The sequence below is a fragment of the Somniosus microcephalus genome, chromosome 14 (assembly GCF_052327205.1).
Source record: "Somniosus microcephalus isolate GS21.2 chromosome 14, FLI_Smic_1.0, whole genome shotgun sequence".
Classification (NCBI taxonomy): Eukaryota; Metazoa; Chordata; class Chondrichthyes; order Squaliformes; family Somniosidae; genus Somniosus; species Somniosus microcephalus.
Window position 1 is genome coordinate 47533025 of NC_141000.1, and position 19000 is coordinate 47552024.

The 19000-nt window shown below is 46.9% G+C and overlaps 1 protein-coding gene across 8 annotated transcripts in view; it reads left to right on the forward strand.

Annotated features, from left to right (window-relative positions):
* Window positions 1–19000, forward strand: part of dmd (dystrophin) — a 2562635-nt gene that overhangs the window by 1331768 nt on the left and 1211867 nt on the right. For all 8 annotated transcript variants that reach the window (XM_086007360.1, XM_086007362.1, XM_086007361.1 and 5 more), the window contains one exon: window positions 16310–16482. In XM_086007360.1, the coding sequence (XP_085863486.1) occupies window positions 16310–16482 (173 nt within the window). The remainder of the gene's footprint in view (window positions 1–16309; window positions 16483–19000) is intronic.

A 19000-nucleotide genomic window follows, 5' to 3' on the forward strand; every position in this document is an offset into this window, starting at 1 on the left:
GGAGTCGGAAGGAAATCCCCTGGTATGCGTAGCGGCTGGCCATATACGAGCTCCGCCGTGGACGATTGAAGATCTTCTTTAGGCGCCGTACGAAGACCCAAAAGGACCCATGGAAGCCTGTCCACCCAGCCCGCGCCTTGAAGGCTGGCTCGCAGTGCAGCCTTGAGCGACCTGTGGAATCGTTCGCACAGGCCGTTCGCCTGTGGATGGTAGGCAGTGGTGCGATGTAGCTTGACGCCGAGCCCCTGAGCCACAGCATTCCAGAGCTCCGAAGAAAACTGCGGCCCACGATCAGACGAGATGTCCGCTGGTACCCCGAAACGGGCGACCCAAGAGGAGATGAATGCCCTGGCGACGTCTGCGGAAGTGGTGGATGACAAAGGAACCGCCTCCGGTCATCGAGTGGTGTGGTCCACCGTTGTAAGAAGATGAGTAAACCCGTGCGAAGGCGGAAGTGGCCCCACCAGGTCCACATGCACATGATCAAACCTACGTTCCGGAACAGCGAAAGTGGCCAATGGAGCCTTGACGTGACGCTGCACCTTGGCCTTTTGGCAGACCACGCAGGTGTTGGCCCAATCGCAAACATCCATGTGCATGCCCCGCCACACGAATTTGGACGACATCAGCCATTGCGAGGCCTTCATGCCAGGGTGCGAGAACCCGTGTATGACGTCAAAAACTTTTCGGCGCCAGGCGACCGGGACGATAGTGTAGTGTATGTGCCTTTAAGAGCCCCAGGTGTGCTGTAATGCCGGTAATTGCCACTCGGGCTATATAAGCCTGTATATTGTGTATATCCGTTAGAACCCCCCCCAGACTTTGCTTAGTAAACACCTATGAACCAACTCCTGTCTTCAGTGTCTTTATCAACACACAGACACTACAGATAGGGCAAGGATCTCCGACAAAGACGTCGCAGAGTAGCATAGTGCCCGCGGCATGGAATTTGACGTCGGCTGCTGGGAGGCTAGAGTGGTTGGTTCTGTAAGATTGGACTTCCGGATCCGAGGCTTGATCCGCAGCCATGAGGGCATAGTCGATGCCGAGCTGGACTGCATGAATGGTTGCGCGGGAGAGGCAATCCGCCACCAGGTTGTCTTTACCGGACACATGCTGAATGTCAGTGGTGAATTCTGAGATAAACATCAACTGACGTTGTTGCCGAGCTGACCACGGTTCGGCGGTCTTGGCCATAGCGAACGTTAGTGGCTTATTGTCCACAAAAGCCATGAACGGACAGCCCTCTAGCAAGAACCGGAAATCGCGGATGGCCAAAAAAACGGCCAGCAACTCCCGGTCGAACGTGCTGTACTTCCATTCGTTTCGCCGTAGTTGACGGCTGAAAAACGCCAGCAGTTGCCACGTCCCATGCACCCACTGTTCCTGCACTGCGCCGATGGCGTAGTCTGATCCATCGGTGGTAAGGGCGATGGTGGCACCTGGCAGCGGGTGTGCCAGCATGGTTGCGTTGGCTAAAGCGCCTTTTGTGTCGACGAACGCCCGGTCCATGTCGACCGTCCAGCTAATCGGATCCTTGCCGGACTTGCCCTTGAGGGCCTCGTACAGGGGCTGCATGAGCAGAGCTGCATTAGGGACGAACTGGTGATAAAAATTTACCATCCCGAGGAACTCCAGCAGGGCCTTGACGGTCTGCGGGCGCGGGAACGAAGTAACTGCCTCCACCTTCGTTTGCATGGGAATTGCGCCGTCCGATGTGATGCGATGGCCTAAGAAATCAATCTGCTGCAGGCCAAACTGGCACTTGGCCGGGTTGATGATCAAGCCGTGTTGACTGAGGCATCTAAAGAGGGTGCGCAAATGGCAGATGTGCTCCTCTTTATTAGGGCTGGCGATGAGGATGTCGTCGAGGTAGACGAATAGAAACTTGAGGTCCCGAAGCACGGAGTCCATCAAGCGCTAGAAAGCCTGTGCAGCGTTCTTCAATCCAAGCGGCATCCGCAGAAATTCAAACAGGCCGAATGGGGTGATGACTGCAGTTTTCGGGACGTCTTGCGGGTGTACGGGGACCTGGTGGTAGCCATGGACAAGGTCGACTTTTGAAAAAATGGTATTTCCCGCCAAATGGGCAGAGAAATCCTGAATATGAGGGATCGGGTACCGATCAGAAGTAGTGGCATCGTTCAGGCGTCGGTAGTCGCCGCAAGGCCGCCATCCGCCGCCAGGTTTCGGAACAATGTGGAGAGGCGAAGACCAGGGACTATTCGACCGGCGAATAATCCCTAGCCGCTCCATCATGTTGAACTCCGCTTTCGCAGCCGCGAACTTGCCAGGTTCGAGGCGCCGGGCCCATGCGTAGACCGGGGAGCCAGTAGTGGTGATGTGATGTTCGACACCATGTTTCGTGGCCGTGGAAGAGAAAGCGGGTCTGGTCAGGTCTGGGAAATCTCCGAGGAGGCGAGTGAAGTCATCCGGAATTAAAGGGAATTATATACAATTGATCGGAGTCCCTTAGTGGCTCCACCACACTACGGCATTTGCTGTCTATTAGAGGACGCAAAAAAAGGTAATTTCTTCGAGCTGAATGGCAATTAAAATAAACAGTACCAATGTCTTTCTTCAACTGTTAGAAATATAATGGCAAGGGCCAAAAAAGCAGGGTTGTGGTCAGCACTGGGCCATTCCAAAACAGACCAATTCCTCAATAACCTGGATCTGGCAGTAGCTCCTATAGTGTAGAACATCTACAGTATCTGAGAAAGAATTTATGGGTGTTGGAAGTGTAAAGCACATTTAATCCATCTTGCCTTTGTGATTTCGTCCTAACAGTTCTCTCATTAAAATCCATCCCAGAATGCCGTAAAGATCAGTGTTTGCCTAAATTAAATGAACTGCTGCCTGCAAACCAAGTAAGATCCCATACTGGAAGAAAGAGAATAATTGTACGGTGATGAATTTATTAATGTCCATTACTGTAGTGAAGCTTCAAAAACTAATTTGCATGGCCTTCAGTCGTAGTACTTCCCAATCATCTAAATTACAATCTGCAGACATGTCTTGTACACTCCCTGTGATTTGTACAGCGTTTGAGTATTTTTTTGAAGTTAATATAATTACACTGGGATTAATTTATCATTAACAGATTTACAATACTACTTCTTAACATTACTTTTGGCCTTCAGAGCGGCAGTACATGAAACAGTTGATCCCCTTGTACTTCATTGCAATTTTAATGAGCCTTTACAGCTGCGGCATCCCAGTCAGTGCTATAGATTGCGATCCTTTGCATGCGTCAGGCTCCAGGCTCCTCCAAAAATAAGCATCTCTGGTGTTCAAATTAAAGAGCTTTCATTCTGGCATGGTCTTAATAGGTGCTGTGTTGCAATATTAGCATCAACAAATAAAAATAAAAAAGCAAATCATTATTTAAATGGAGAGAGATTACAAAATGCTACAGTTCAGAGGGACACAAAAAGTTAGCATGCAGGTGCAACAAGTAATCAAAAAGGCAAATGGAATGTTGGCCTTTATTTCAAGGGGGTTGGAGTATAAAAGCAGGGAAGTCCTGTTACAACTGTACAGGGTATTGGTGAGACCACACCGTGAGTACTGCGTACAGTTTTGGTCTCCTTATTTAAAGAAGGATATACTTGCATTGGAGGCAGTTCAGAGACAATTCACACAGTTGATTCCTGAGATGAGGGGGTTGACTTATGAAGAAAGGTTGGGCCTATATTCATTGGAATTTAGAAGAATGAGAGGTGATCTTATTGAAACATATAAGATACTGAAGGGGCTTGACAAGGTAGATGCAGAGAGGATGTTTCCCCTCGTGGGAAAATCTAGAACTCGGGGGCAAAGTTTCAGAATAAAGGGTTGCCCGTTTAGAACTGAGATGAGGAGGAATTTCTTCTCGCAGAGAGTCGTAAATCTGTGGAATTCTCTGCCCCAGAGAGCCGTGGAGACTGGGTCATTAAATACATTTAAGGTGGAGATCGACAGATTTTTACAAGATAAGGAAGTGAAGGGTTATGGGGAGCGGGCAGGGAAGTGGCTTTGAGCCCAAGATCAGCCATGATCTTATTGAATGGCGGAGTAGGCTCGAGGGGCCAAGTGACCTATTCCTGCTCCTATTTCATATGTTCTTATGTAACACACTCTATTGAGTGCTCTAGTTTTGGCATGGCATGGTGCTGAGTAGCTTTAGGGAGTTAATTAATTCATACCTGTTTCCACTCTATGTAGCTTGCCTGGGGTGATACAAACACGAAAAAGAACTTGAATTAAAAAGAAAATCATTCAAATCACACAGATTATTGTGCGACCTGATAGAAATTCTGAAAGGGTGGGACAGGGCAAGTAAAAGCAGACTGTTTCCAGTAGTTGAGGAGGGTCAAGAATGAGGGGCCAGAAATACAAGATTAAATGTAAGAGACTTAGAACAGAGAGCAAAAGAAGTTTCTTTACATGGAGAGTTGTGAGGTTGTGGAATTCACTTCCAGGGTTAGTGCTTGAGGCAGAAACTATGGCAACATCCAAGATGAGATTGGAGAAGTGGATGAAGGAAAAGGGAATGAAGGGATATGGAAATAGGATGGTTAAATGTGATTAGGACTGTTTGCTCGTATAGAATCATAGAAAGTTACAGCACGGAAGGAGGCCATTTCGGCCCATTGTGTCCGCGCCAGCCAACAAAGAGCAATCCAGCCTAGTCCCACTTCCCAGCTCTGGGTCCATAGCCCTGCAGGTTAGAGCATCCCAAGTGCACATCCAAGTACTTTTTAAATGCAGTTAGGGTTTCTGCCTCTACCACCCTTTCAGGCAGTGAGTTCCAGACCCCCACAACCCTCTGGGTGAAGAAATGTCCCCTCAAGTCCCCTCTAAACCTTCCACCAATTACTTTAAATCTGTGCCCCCTGGTTTTTGACCCCTCTGCTAAGGGAAATAGGTCCGTTCTATCCACCTTATCTAGGCCCCTCATAATTTTATACACCTCAATAAGGTCTCCCCTCAGCCTCCTCTGTTCCAAGGAAAACAAACCCAGCCAATCCAGTCTTTCCTCATAGCTAAGATTCTCTACTCTCGGCAACATCCTTGTAAATCTCCTCTGTACCCTCTCCAGTGCAATCACATCTTTCCTGTAATGTGGTGACCAGAACTGCACGCAGTACTCCAGCTGAGGCCTAACTAGTGTTTTATACAGTTGAAGCATAAACCCCCCCTGCTCTTGTATTCTATGCCACGGCTAATAAAGGCAAGCATTCCGTATGCCTTCTTAACCACCTTATCTACCTGGCCTGCTACCTTCAGGGATCTTTGTTCCTCTACACTACACAGTGTCCTACCATTTAATGTGTATTCCCTTTCCTTGTTAGCCCTCCCCAAATGCATTACCTCACACTCCTCTAGATTGAATTCCATTTGCCACTGTTCTGCCCACCTGACCAATTTATTGATATCTTCCTGCAGTCTACAGCTTCCTTCTTCAGTATCAACCACACAGTCGATTTTAGTATCATCTGCAAACTTCTTAATCATACTCCCTATATTCAAGTCTAGATCATCATTGATATATACCACAAAAAGCAAGGGACCTAGTACTGAACTCTGCGGAACCCCACTGGAAACAGCCTTCCAGTCACAAAAACGCCCATCAACCATTACCCTCTGCTTCCTGTCTCCGAGCCAGTTTTGAATCCAACTTGACACTTTGCCCTGGATCCCATGGGCTTTTAACTTCGTGACCAGTCTGCCATGTGGAACCTTATCAAAAGCCTTGCTGAAGTCCATATACACTACATCAAACGCACTGCCCTCATCTACCCTCATCAAAAAATTCAGTCAAGTTTGTCAGACACGATCTTCCCTTAACAAATCCGTGCTGATTATCCTTGATTAATCTGTGTCTTTCTAAAAGAAGATTTATCCTGTCCTTCAGAATTCTTTCCAATAATTTTCCCACCACTGAGGTTAGGCTGACTGGCCTGTAATTACTCGGTCTATCCTTTTCTCCATTTTTAAACAAGGGTACCACTTTAGCAGTCCTCCAGTCCTCCGGCACCACACCTGAAGCCAGAGAGGATTGGAAAATGATGGTCAGGGCCTCTGCTATTTATTCTTTTGCTTCGCTTAACAGCCTGGGATACATTTCATCCGGGCCTGGAGATTTATTCACATGGAGAGTACATATCTTCACGGACTGGTTGGACTGAATGGCCTGTTTCCACTTTGTAACTTTTATGTATTTCTCTGTCTTCAGTGCCACAAGGGTATGCGATTTGGGCCTTACAACATTATTCATCGTGTTAGTTTGTTTTTATTACTCACTGGTACTAAATCAGAGGTTTTTGCCAATCACAGTGGGGTGAGGGAGGAAATGGCAGGAGTTTGAAAAGTGTCCCTATTTGTGATCCCTATTAGGATTCAACTGTCTCTCAACACACTTCTCATGCTCACAGCAACAGGACAGTTTTTTCTAGTCAAGTGCATGCCTCCCATGAACTGAAACATAGATATCTTGGGGCCGATTTTAAATTTAAATGCACTATCAGTGGTCGCCGGGCATAGCCAAGATTAATACCTGAACAAAAATACCTGTTTTGTTGTTCATGTATTAATTTTGACTCTTAATTAATTTTACTAGTGTTTCTGCCAAGGGTTTTCGCATTTGTGTTTTCACCTGGCTCAATTTATATTTAAACCACGTGTATTGCTATGGAATTATATAATGGCCCAGTAATTCCTCTCTGAACACGTGAGTACGGTCGGTGTACTCACGCGTCTGGCCGGAGGAAATGCCGGCGTTCAGCATGCACAGCGCATGCGGAGAAAAACGGCATTTCCAGTCCTCTGAACGAAGGGGTTCAGAGGCACAGCGCGTGCGACTGCACAGGCAGTGCTTGCGCAGTGAACTTCGTCGATTTCATTCATGGATTCAGTGAGGGTAAGTCCTTACAAGTTACACTTGAAAAAAGCATGTGTAAAGTTGCTCCAAGGCTGCGGAGGAAGATATATTTTATCGTGGAGCTTCTGAAAGGCAATATTTTTGTTTGGGAAAGGGAGGAAAGTTATTTTAAGAAATGCTGAGGTAAGTTTTAAAGTTTAAATTTTTTTTTTTAAACGGGTTTTCAGTACGGTAGGTAGAAGGAGCAATTGTGGCTGTGTGAATTGAATGTGAAAATGAGTGTTCTAAAATGAGTACTGTAACATTTCCAACACTTTTAAGAAAGAAACTTTTCATCAGTAATAAGTAATTATGTATGTATGTCCGCATATATTCCTTTACGTATATGTATGTATGTTTTATATTCCTTTACTTATGTGTATGAATGTATAATTTTAATTATGATTTTCCAATAAGTTACTTTCTCTGAAAGTCATAATTAAATACATACATTCATACACATAAGTAAAGGAATATATACATACACGCAAAGGAATATATACAGACATACATACATAATTACTTAAAAGAATATATTACTGATGAAAAGTTTCTTTCTTAAAAATGTTGGAGTCATTTTTACATTTAATAAACACAGCAAATTCAATTCACATAGCCACAATTGATCCTTCTACCTACAGTACTGAAAACCCGTTTTAAAAAACAAAAATAAACTTTAAAACTTACCTCAGCATTTCTTAAAATAACTTTCCTCCCTTTCCCAAACAAAAATATTGCCTTTCAGAAGCTCCACGATAAGAAATATCTTCCTCCGCAGCCTCTGGAGCAACTGTACTCATGCTTTTTTCATGTGTAAGCTGTAAGGACTTGACCTCACTGAAAGCATGAATGAAAGCGGCGAATTTTACTGCGTACGCGCTGCCTGTACAGTCGCACGCGTTCTGCCTCTGAACCCCTTCGTTCAGAGGACAGGAAATGCCGGTTTTCCCCGCATGCGCTGTGCATGCTGAAAACCGGCATTTCCTCCGGCCAGACGCGTAAGTACCCCGACCGTACTCGCGCGTTTGGAAGGGAATTACTGGGCCAACATTTTACATGTCAATAAAATGAAAAATTTAACAATTGCACGATTTGCCCCCTCGCATCTGCGACTGAGGGTCCAAGGAGGTGCATTGCGCAAGAGGTCATCGTCGTACGTATCCTCACACTGTTCCCTTTCGGGAACTGTATGAAGTGGTGGAAGGATTTCTGGCCACGTTAACACTCCTTCCGTGACCATAACCATCTTCATACCAGCCATTAGGGTGGTTAGTCCTATGGCGTGAGGGTTTTATGGGCTCCCACAACCCATCTGAGGGGGGGGCCACCCGCACCCGCGGACGCAAGTATCCCGCTGGATGTCCACCCAGAATTTATAGTTGGAGCTCCGACTCCACTTGCCGGGACTGTCTGGAGCGGGGTTCGAAACCCTACTCCTTCTGGCCCAGCGGCGGGGATGCTTACCGCTATGCAAAAGGCCCACTCCGCGCAAAAGGTGACACCCATACGTTTCCTGTGCCTTTTCCCTCCCCGTGACTGGAGCCCTATGCTGCCACTTGAAAGACCAAGCTATCATCTGTCCTTTTTGCGGCGCCTTTGACTTCTCATTACCAATGATGAGCAGGCGCTGCGCCTCCACCTCGTTGAGGAGATTGCTGAGGTCATCATCAGTTCAATTGTGAGTTCTTTTAATGCCGTGAATTGTGCTCATTCCAGCCATTTCACGTTGTTAATCAGATTGGACCTTTGGCGTAGCGGTAGGATCCTCGCCGCTGGGCCAGACGGGGTAGGGTTTCGAACCCCGCTCCACACAGTCCCGGCAAGTGGAGTCGGAGCTCCGGCTCTAAATTCTGGGTTGACATCCAGCGGGATATTTGCGTCCGTGGGTGTGGGTGGCCCCCCTCCTTGTATAGCTTGTGGGAGCCCGTAAAACCCTCCCGCCATAGGACTAACCACCCTAATGGCTGGTTCAAAGATGGTTACGGTCACGGAATGAGCGTTAATCATGGCCATAAATCCTTCCACCACTTCATACAGTTCCCCAAAGGGAACAGTGTGAAGACACGTATGACGACGACATTGCTAAATAAATAAATGGAATTAAAAAAATTATTTTAGGGCTTTTAAAAGTCTTTAAATTGCTTTAATTCTGTTTAAAACTACTTCAGATTCTTCAAAATAATGTAACCGTTTTTAAAATTTTATAAAAGCTCACAAAACATTCATAAAATAGCAGATAACTTGCTTTCCCTGCAGCTGTGTAACTACAAAGCCCTGTGCAGCTGCTTGGAGAGATTGGGGGCGTGTCCTACTACAATGAGACCTTAAGGGGCGTGTCTCACTTGCACAGCGCGCTCCAGGCTTCGCGCTGGCTGCACTCCTGGGCGGCGTGACGTCAAACGCTGCCCGGGATTCTTCTGTTTCAAAATGGAATTCCAGGCGTCCCTGGAGGTGAACGGCAGGCGCGTCGGGTAAGTGCATATCGGGGGCTTGCACACGCGGCAAGCCACCGACCCGAATTACTGCCCCATTATAGCTGGGGGTGCCCGGTGTTGCCAGGGCAATTTTGGGCCGTGCGGTCTCCCTGCCCCTGTCTGTCCCCCCTCTCTGTCCCTCCCTCTCCTCTCCCTCCCTCCCCTCCCTCCCCCTCTCTCTGTCCCTTCCTCCCCTCTCGCTGCCTAGCGCCTGAGGCCCGGTGCCGTTGTGTTACTGGCCATGCAGGGCCTAGCGCTTCAGGCCCGGCTGGGCTCTCGGGCCGAGACGGACCCCAGCTGAGCTCCCCTGCGGGTGGTGCGGTTGACGGCCTGCCGCTGCGGCTCCCCCGCCCGCTGTGTGTAAGCTCACCTGCTGCTCCCGGAGCCGCAATGTGGTGCTGTGGCTGTGGGGATGAAAAAAATGGCGGTGAAGTTTCGGGAGACTGGAGGATTAGGTACCGCCCATGACACACCGATTGGTCAACCGTCAGGTCACTGAACTGTAGGATTGGTCAACCAGCACGTCACTCAATGCTAATGAGAGGTTGGATTGGTCAACCGCTAATGAGCGGAGTTTTGAGGATTTTTTAACGTTTTTTGTATACTGTCCGAACAATCTTTGTCTGACCAAAAAGTAAATATGCCTATGAGACTCCCCTAATGATAAGCTTTCTATTGATATAACATGCGTGTTGGTACGCTCTATAACTTTTGATTGTATAGCCAGACAGACAGACAGACTCTTTTATATATACTAGCTGAAGTGCCCGGCGGTGCCGAGTGTTTTTTGAGGGCATGTTGTTGTTGGAAGAGAGAGAGAGAGAGCGACTGGGGGGAAGAGAGAGAGCGACTGGGGGGAAGAGAGAGGGCGACTGGGGGGAAGAGAGAGGGCGACTGGGGGGAAGAGAGAGGGCGACTGGGGGGAAGAGAGAGAGCGACTGGGGGGAAGAGAGAGAGCGACTGGGGGGAAGAGAGAGAGTGACTGGGGGAGAGAGAGAGACTGGGGAGAAAGAGTGGGAGAGAGAGACTGGGGAGAGAGAAAGAGAGAGACTGGGGAGAGAGAGAGACTGGGGAGAGAGAGAGAGACTGGGGGGGAGAGAGAGAGAGAGAGACTGGGGGAGAAGAGAGAGAGAGACTGGGGGAGAAGAGAGAGAGACTGGGGGAGAAGAGAGAGAGAGACGGGGAGAAGAGAGAGAGACTGGGGGAGAGAGTGAGAGACTGGGGGAGAGAGAGAGAGACTGGGGGAGGGAGAGAGAGACGGGGGGAGAGAGAGACTAGGGGAGAGAGAGACTGGGGGGAGGGAGAGAGAGACTGGGGGGAGAGAGAGACTGGGGGGGAGGGAGAGAGAGACTGGGGGGAGAGAGAGACGGGGGGAGGGAGAGAGAGACGGGGGGAGGGAGAGAGAGACTGGGGGGAGGGAGAGAGAGACTGGGGGGGAGGGAGAGAGAGACTGGGGGGGAGGGAGAGAGAGACTGGGGGGAGAGAGAGAGAGACTGGGGGGAGAGAGAGAGAGACGGGGGAGAGAGGGGAGAGAGAGAGAGGGGAGAGAGAGAAGGGGAGGGAGGGGGAGAGAGAGAGAGAGGGGGAGGGAGGGGGAGAGAGAGGGGGAGGGAGGGGGAGAGAGAGAGAGAGGGAGGGGGAGAGAGGGGGAGGGAGGGGGAGAGAGAGAGGGGGAGGGAGGGGGCAGAGAGAGAGGGGGAGGGAGGGGGCAGAGAGAGAGGGGGAGGGAGGGGGCAGAGAGAGAAGGGGAGGGAGGGGCAGAGAGAGAGGGGGAGGGAGGGGCAGAGAGAGAGGGGGAGGGAGGGGCAGAGAGAGAGGGGGAGGGAGGGGGCAGAGAGAGGGGGAGGGAGGGGGCAGAGAGAGAGGGGGAGGGAGGGGGCAGAGAGGGGGGAGGGAGGGGGCAGAGAGAGAGGGGGAGGGAGGGGGCAGAGAGAGAAGGGGAGGGAGGGGGCAGAGAGAGAGGGGGAGGGAGGGGGCAGAGAGAGGGGGAGGGAGGGGGCAGAGAGAGAGGGGGAGGGAGGGGGCAGAGAGAGAGGGGGCAGAGAGAGAGGGTGAAGCAGGGGGGAGAGAGAGAGGGTGAGGCAGGGGGGAGAGAGGGGGAGTGGTGAGGGGGAGGGGGAGGAGAGAGAGACAGAGGGAAGGAGAGGGCGAGTGGCCCGCGGCCGCAAATGGAGCCAAGCACCGGGAATGGGCGTGAGCCGGCTTGAGTCTGAGAGAGATGGCCGGGCCCAGTTGCCACGGTAACCCTTACTCCCCTTCCCGCCCTCCCGAGCCCTGCCCTCCTGAGCCGGCTTCAAGACCGCCGATTGCGGCTGCACCTGCGCTGGAGCCAAGCCCCAGGAACGGGTGTGAGCCAGCTTGAGGCTGAGAGAGAGGGCCGGGCCCGGTTGCCGGGGTAACCCTTCCCCCCCCCTTCCCATCCCCCGCCCTCCTGAGTCCCGAGCCCCACCCTCCCGAGCACCGGCCCCTCGCCCGAGCCGGCTTCAAGACCAGAGAGAGACGCCGCCGTTCATCAGCGCCTCAGAGCCGGCCGGTGCACGACCTAGCGCATGAGGCCCGGCCGGACTCAGGTCGCGCTCCGGGTCGACGTTGACGCGCGCGCTGACTCCCGCCCCGCCCGCCTTTACTAAGTTGGCGGCGGTGGCGACGCTCGGCTCAGGCCCGTCCCTCCAGCCTTCACAAAGATGGCGGCGATCGGCGGGCTGCTTGTTGACCGGGACGGGAGGTGCCGAGCTCGGGCGTGGCTGTGGAGGAGAGGCCCAGGCTTCGAGGCCTGCAAAAATGTTCAAAGGTAGGAAAATTATAGAGGTTAGAGAAAAGATTTACAAATTAATTAACTTTTTTAAAAAACAATTTGTGTTTTAAAAGCAACTTTTTTTTTTGCTGGAAATGTAGATTTGAAAAGAAACACGCAGAAAGCGGGAAAAAGAAATGAAGAGTTTAGAAGCAAGATGGCGGCCACTCACCTCAGTTCAGAATGATTAGGCCCGCCCACACATGCACCAATTGGTCAACCGTCAGGTCACTGAAGTGTATGATTGGTCAATCGTCACGTCACTCGACTCTAGGACGGCCCGCCCGCACGCGCAAGGAACCCGCCCCCGTGACGCAGCGATTGGTCGACCGTCGGGTCGCTCGACTGTACAATTGGTCAACCTTCACGTCACTCGATGCTAATGAGCGGATAATGAGCGGAATTTTGAACGTTTTTTGTATACCATCGGCACAATTTTTGTCTGAGCGAAAAGTAAATATGCTTATGACCGTTCCGGAATCATAAGCTTTCTTTTGATGTAACGCATGTGTAGGTACGCTCTATAACTTTTGAGTGTATAGCGGACAGACAGACAAACAGACGGAAGGACAGACAGAAGAGCTATTTTATATATATACTAGCTGGGGGAGCCCGGCTTTGCCAGGGCTGTTTTGGGCCGGGCGGTTTAAATCGAGTGCGAGGCTTTGGGGCCTCTCTGTGTCCCTCTGTGAATCTGCTGCCGGGCAACATTTCTACCTTTTAATACCTTGAAAGATGAAAGTGAAAGTACTTATAAAACGTTTTTGGTAAATGTTATGTTATTTTTAAAAGAGATACTAACTTTTTCAAAGCTGGATAGAGTAGTTTGAGCTGGAAGCAGTGAAACAATGGCTGCCACATCCCTGAGATGAAAACGATTAGTCCCGCCCACACACACACACCGATTGGCCAACCATCAGGGGACTGTACTGTAGGATTGGTCAATCGTGACGGCACAGGATTGGTCGAACCTTGACATCAGTCAATCAATGCTAAGTAACAGATAATGAGTTTAATTTTGAAGGTTTTTTGCATAAGGCGCGAACAATTTTCGTCCGACCGAAAAGTAAATACACTTACGACCGCCCCGGAACCATAAGCTTTCTTCGGAGGTAACGCACGCGTAGGTACGCTCTATAACTTTCGAGCGCATAGCCGGACAGACGCACACGTGAGGACAGAAGGACAGATAGACAGACAGATCGACTGCTTTATATATATAAGATATAGATATATAAGATAGATAGATATGGGATTTATATTTATGCTTTTAGAGGAAGAAGAAAGTACAGGGGAGGAATTGTAGGCAGGTGAGGTTTTACAGCCCACAATTGCTATTACTCTAGAATAGGGCTATATAAGCAGTGGTGCATATACCTGGTTATGTCCAATGACCTTGTCTTCATAGCCTGTAATTCAAGAGAGGGGCTGTCAGTTGAACTGCATGTTGGAACCTAATCGTTGACCAAACTCTGGCTGAATTGATCACCACAGCACTCAATTTTTGTGTCTCAGGCTAATTCCAGATTGCCACAGGGGGCATCAGCAATATCAATCAATCTGCAATGCACAGATATATCAAATGGGTGACTGTTTGTCTTGTTTGACAAAGAAAACAATCTGATTGCATTTCCCATGAACATCTAATAACAGCAGGAGAGGGCAATGGCCCCACCACTTCTACACCTACAGGAGGCTACTTTGATGCCCCTGGTTTGCCAGGGCTTCCAGGTGTGGTGCTCCAAAATTGGGCCACCTTCACACAATGGGTAATAGAAGTCTGGATCTCTTGCTCCCAAAAAGCTATAGAGGCTTGGTCATTTGAAAATTTCAAAACTGAGATTGATAGATTTCTGTTAGGCAAGGGTATTAAGGGTTATGGAACCAAGGTGGTCAGATGGAGTTAAGATACAGATCAGCCATGATCTAATTGAATGGCGGGACAAGCTCGAGGGGCTAAATGGCCTACTCCTGTTCCTGTGTATAAATCAACGCAGTTTGTGCTTGGGCATCTTTCCACAGACTCGCACCATGTGAGCCCAGAGTTGGGTTCCCTGTACAAATTGTTTAGCTTTCTGCCTGTATGGATGGTATTTTTTTAATATTTTATATTTTTTAACTCTTCCTGTTATGAATCATCACAGTAATGCTTCATAACCACAATGCAATTTATTCATGTCATTGGGATGTTGTTCATGCATTCTATTTTTAATTCCTGTATACAATTGTTTATAAGAATTCCCCAATATGAAATGGTTTGTCTCTAAATGGCTTGTAGGTCCCATCTGCACACCTATAAGAAGTAATATGAGAACTCAATAAATTAAAAAGTCATTTTGAGATTTTTGAAAATAGGTTTAATTTTGGTGGGGGTAGGGGGGCATTTTTTTCATTGCTGAGAAATTGGTACAATAATTAGAAAAATTAATGCAGACAAATCTCACTAGTAATAGATGAGTGGACCTTCATGTATTGGAGAAACATGTCAAGCTTTTTAACTGAGTTCAACTGCCCTTCCAAACACCCCAGAACCTATGAGCAATGGGCAAAGAGAAATGGAAAACCACAGATAAGAACTACACTAACTCTTGACTACTCGTACAGCAGGGTGGGAATGAATTCACGCTGATCCACCTCAGACTGAGTAGACAACAGATCTAGCTCTCCAGATTCTATCAATGGTCCAGGATAGCTGCCTGAGATAGTATTCATTGGTGCATAAGCCATAAAAGGGGTTGAGTTGTCTTTAAGATAGGAGATTGTAACTGAATTGGTACTGTGACAGAAAGCTTGGCAGGTTCACAATACTCCAGAATGCTACTGATGATTGAGGCAGCTTGATTCATTGATAGAATCTGAGGGCGGATTGATATACCTATCAATTCATCCAATGAAAAGCGACGAGTTAAGAAAGTAACTATAGGTTTTTATTGGCTAAATAACAGAGCCCACCCTCGTGGGTGATCGGATCCAACAAGGAGGAATACCAGCCAGTCGACCACCTTTATACCTGGGCAGGTAGGTGGAGCCATGGGCGGAGTCAGCAGTGGTCAGCCCAGGTATAACAGCGTGACAAGAGGCGACCTCGTATAGTGATACAACAGTGTGAACAGTGATAACGATATAACAGTGATAACTATAGTGTAACGATAGTGAACGATAAAAGTGGTTTACCACACGGGGGTAGTCCAGTCATTGAGAAGTGTATTTCTTCCCAATTAATCCTAGATATCACAGAATCACAGAAACCCCACAGTGCAGATAGATGGATGACTAATGGGCCACTTATAAGTGCCATGTGCTGGTATGCTTATTATTTTTAGCTAGTTAATCTCTAATAGTATTCCTATGTTCAGTTGGAGGTCCATAATCCTGAACTCTTGCCAACCTGCCCGTAAGTTCTCAGAGCTTATGTAAGGGAATTGTGTCCTTATATGGAGAGATTGTGCACTCCTCTCAGACAGATAGAAATTCTGCTTACATGGATTAATCAGTAGCTTGATTCGGAGTGTGTTAAGCATGGTGATAGGTGTCCACGCCTGTCACATACCCAGTTACCGAAACAAAATCTTCAAGTTTGATATATGATTTTGTCTCATTTTCCTTTAAGTTCTTTTTCAAAACAGGCATACATCAGTTAATATTCTGTACTTGAGCCATAACTTGCCACTTTAATAAATATATAGGCCCTGAACTTCCGAAGCAGTTGCCTCCATTTCCACCATACCATCAGTGAAAGATGAGCAAAGAAATGGTATAAACGGCAGTTGACACTGTTTTTCTGTGTTCCGCTAATCTCCCAAAGAAGTTGCAGTGGGAGATCAGGACAACAGCTGTGGAAATTTAAGGCCATAGACTTTATGTCCCCGCACTGTTGGTAAGATTACCAGTTTTCATGTTGGATTAATAAAACCTGGTCAAATCTATGTTGAAAAATTTTGAAATTGGTATTTATCCATTAACACTGGAAAAAAAACCAAAATAAAATCCACTTCAGAACAAAAGTTAACCTGCACAGGTTAAATCTAATGCTCCTAATATTTTTAAAATCCCTTAACAGGCACAGTTTTGCTGATATTTTTTTATCTTGTGAAGCTAAAGCTATTGACCTTTTTTTATTTCTTTTCTGAACTCCAGAACATAAAAAGGAACTTGGAGAAGCTCTCGGGCCGAGTAGAGGCAGTTCACAGCAAGAAACCCATAGCTCTCCGCAGTGTGTCCTATAAGGATGCTGAACACATACAGGATGCAGTGGCTCAGCTCGATGCCAAATGGGAAAACGCAAACAAGATGTTCACTGATAGACAAACGTACGTACTTATTTCTGACCAGAGTTTTAGTCATTGCTCAGCTTGGGGTCATCTGGTCACTTTGGGAGGTGCGGGTGGAACAAGGCCTTGAAGTTACATTTTATGTTACACTGATGTACAAATGCTTAATAGATTTGTCTGAAATTTTTCGCTCTGCTATTTTAGTGGGTTGATACCTCTGCTAAAGTATGAGAGAGAGGAATTTCAGATGAACGCTTTAAGCACTCACACATCAGTATCCCACAGAGTAATCTCTGAGCTAATGAAGCTTAATTACTTCTGGTAGTGCACTGGCTAAGATATTCATGTGAAATTACTTTGTGCACTATTTTAGTGCAGGGTTAACGACTGTGCTGAAACAGCACACTAGAGAATGTTACTCGATGCCATTAACCACGGTGCTATAGAAAGTTAAAGCCTTCAACTCAGCCCTATTTTTTAAAATGGTTTGATTATTTCAGGAAACTTGATGTAAGTAAACTAGTGCTGCTTGGTTGCAGAGAAATCCAGTTCAGATTATTGGGTTTACTTTCCAGTAGGAGCCAGGACGCTGCATGATACAGAAAAAAATGCAACACTTGCTCCTCTCCTCTTCCTTGCCAACACAAACACCCAGAATTATATAAGAAGTGGCATGCGGAATTAGCCACCAGCCTGAAAGTTACAATCACAGCACTGCTCAGCTTCAAAAGCCCCCAAATCATATAAGATGTGCAAGAAAATGTGTGTACTGTAATAGGCATTACTAGATTTATAGGCAATAAAGAAACATTTGGGGACAATGATATTTTTATGGAGTGGTTCAATAAGGATTTATTTTATTACATGCAATCTGCAATCTTTCCACTTGCAATATTTGGTTTGTACTCTGGTTCCCTGTTCATTCAATGTTGTTTTCTAAATCTACTCGATGTAGGCAAATGATTTGTTACTCTCAGAAACTGGCACTTTCACTGCATTTGGGACTTGTTAATGCAAAACTGTAGTACTTGGACAGCAAGTTGTGCTGCATATAGCAACTGTAGAAATTTATGGGATGACAAATCACTTGCCCTCACTTTCTTCCGCTTAACAGACTTACTATGAAAATGACGTGGCATATGAACAATTGGACTCAAATGGAACTACCTTATCGTGTATACATTAACCTTTTAACTCCTTTCTAATTCTACTTCAGAACTGCACTCCCGATAGCTTAAGTAGGTAAATGCACTGGTGTGGTATTGAACCCTAAAGATCAGCAACACTGTAGGTCTTTGGAAAAATAAGCCAGGGTTCCTGCTTCTAATTGTTATCCAGGGATCTCCTGCAGGAAAGCGCACGTGAGGTCATTAGGTGAGGACAGCATCTGTGGTGCTCCCCATGAATGAATAGCTACTAACACTCACTGTCTAGGCGAGTTGCTGCCTGAGTGAGTTACTGGTGGGCTGCCTGTGAAAATGCACAACAGCATGAGGATCATAGAAAATGTCTTTCCTTCCTTTTATAGTGGTGACACCACCATTGTTTCTCTGTGTCCAGTGTGATTTCAGCACCATTTTACCAACCATCTTCATTTTCCTGAGGCTGCTGTAGATTTTATAAGAAAATTCTCTATGATTATTGACTATCAGTTGTAATTTAATCTCAGGGTTAAGGTGATGTACATAAATCACGTGTGCTTTGCTTTCACAGTTTATGATGTCATCTGATTCAGAGGAAATTACAACCATAATACTGCCGACTATCCATAATTTAATGTATCACATGAACAATTACATTAAAGTAGAATAACCTTATTACATAAAACAATTACACTGTTGCGGAAGTATTTAACTTGTGGCTATATATTTAACTACAGTCTCCCTAATTTTACTTAGTGACCCATGTAATGTTCTATAGTTAATGCCACAACCTTCACTAGCAATCCAACAGATGCTGGGAAACAAAATATCTAAACTGGTTTACTCAGATAGATGCTAATGTTTCCCAGAACTACAGTAAGTGCCAAAATACAGAGTGTGGTCCAATCCTAATATTATTGAGTGAAGTGTCCTTATGTGTTATGTTCTCATGGTACTTTGTTTGATCGGGAAATAAGTGTTGCATCATTTTAATATTTAATCTTTTCAGTCTGTTGATTTAAGTGTGGCCATCAGCAATTACTTTTCACCGTCCTATAGACATTTTTCTTTACGATAGGAGAAAAATCATCTATTATGAACCAAGGTCTCATCTTTGTCCAAAAACATGGAGAAATACACTGTGGGTCAGGCATATAGTGTTTGAGTACTGATTAATGCCTCATACAATTTACTTACACAAAGTGCTACAGGGAAACTGCAATATGCCAAAAAAAGTACTTGCTGATTATTTACACTGTACATGCTCCACCCATGGTAAATTTTGTGCTCATTAATATGAGCCATATCCATGCTGAGAATTTTACACAATAAAGCCTCCTCTACTGTGCCTCAGCAATGTGTCTTAACTTCAGTCCAGAAGGAATAGGAAAAGATTGCACTCTCTGAATGTACAG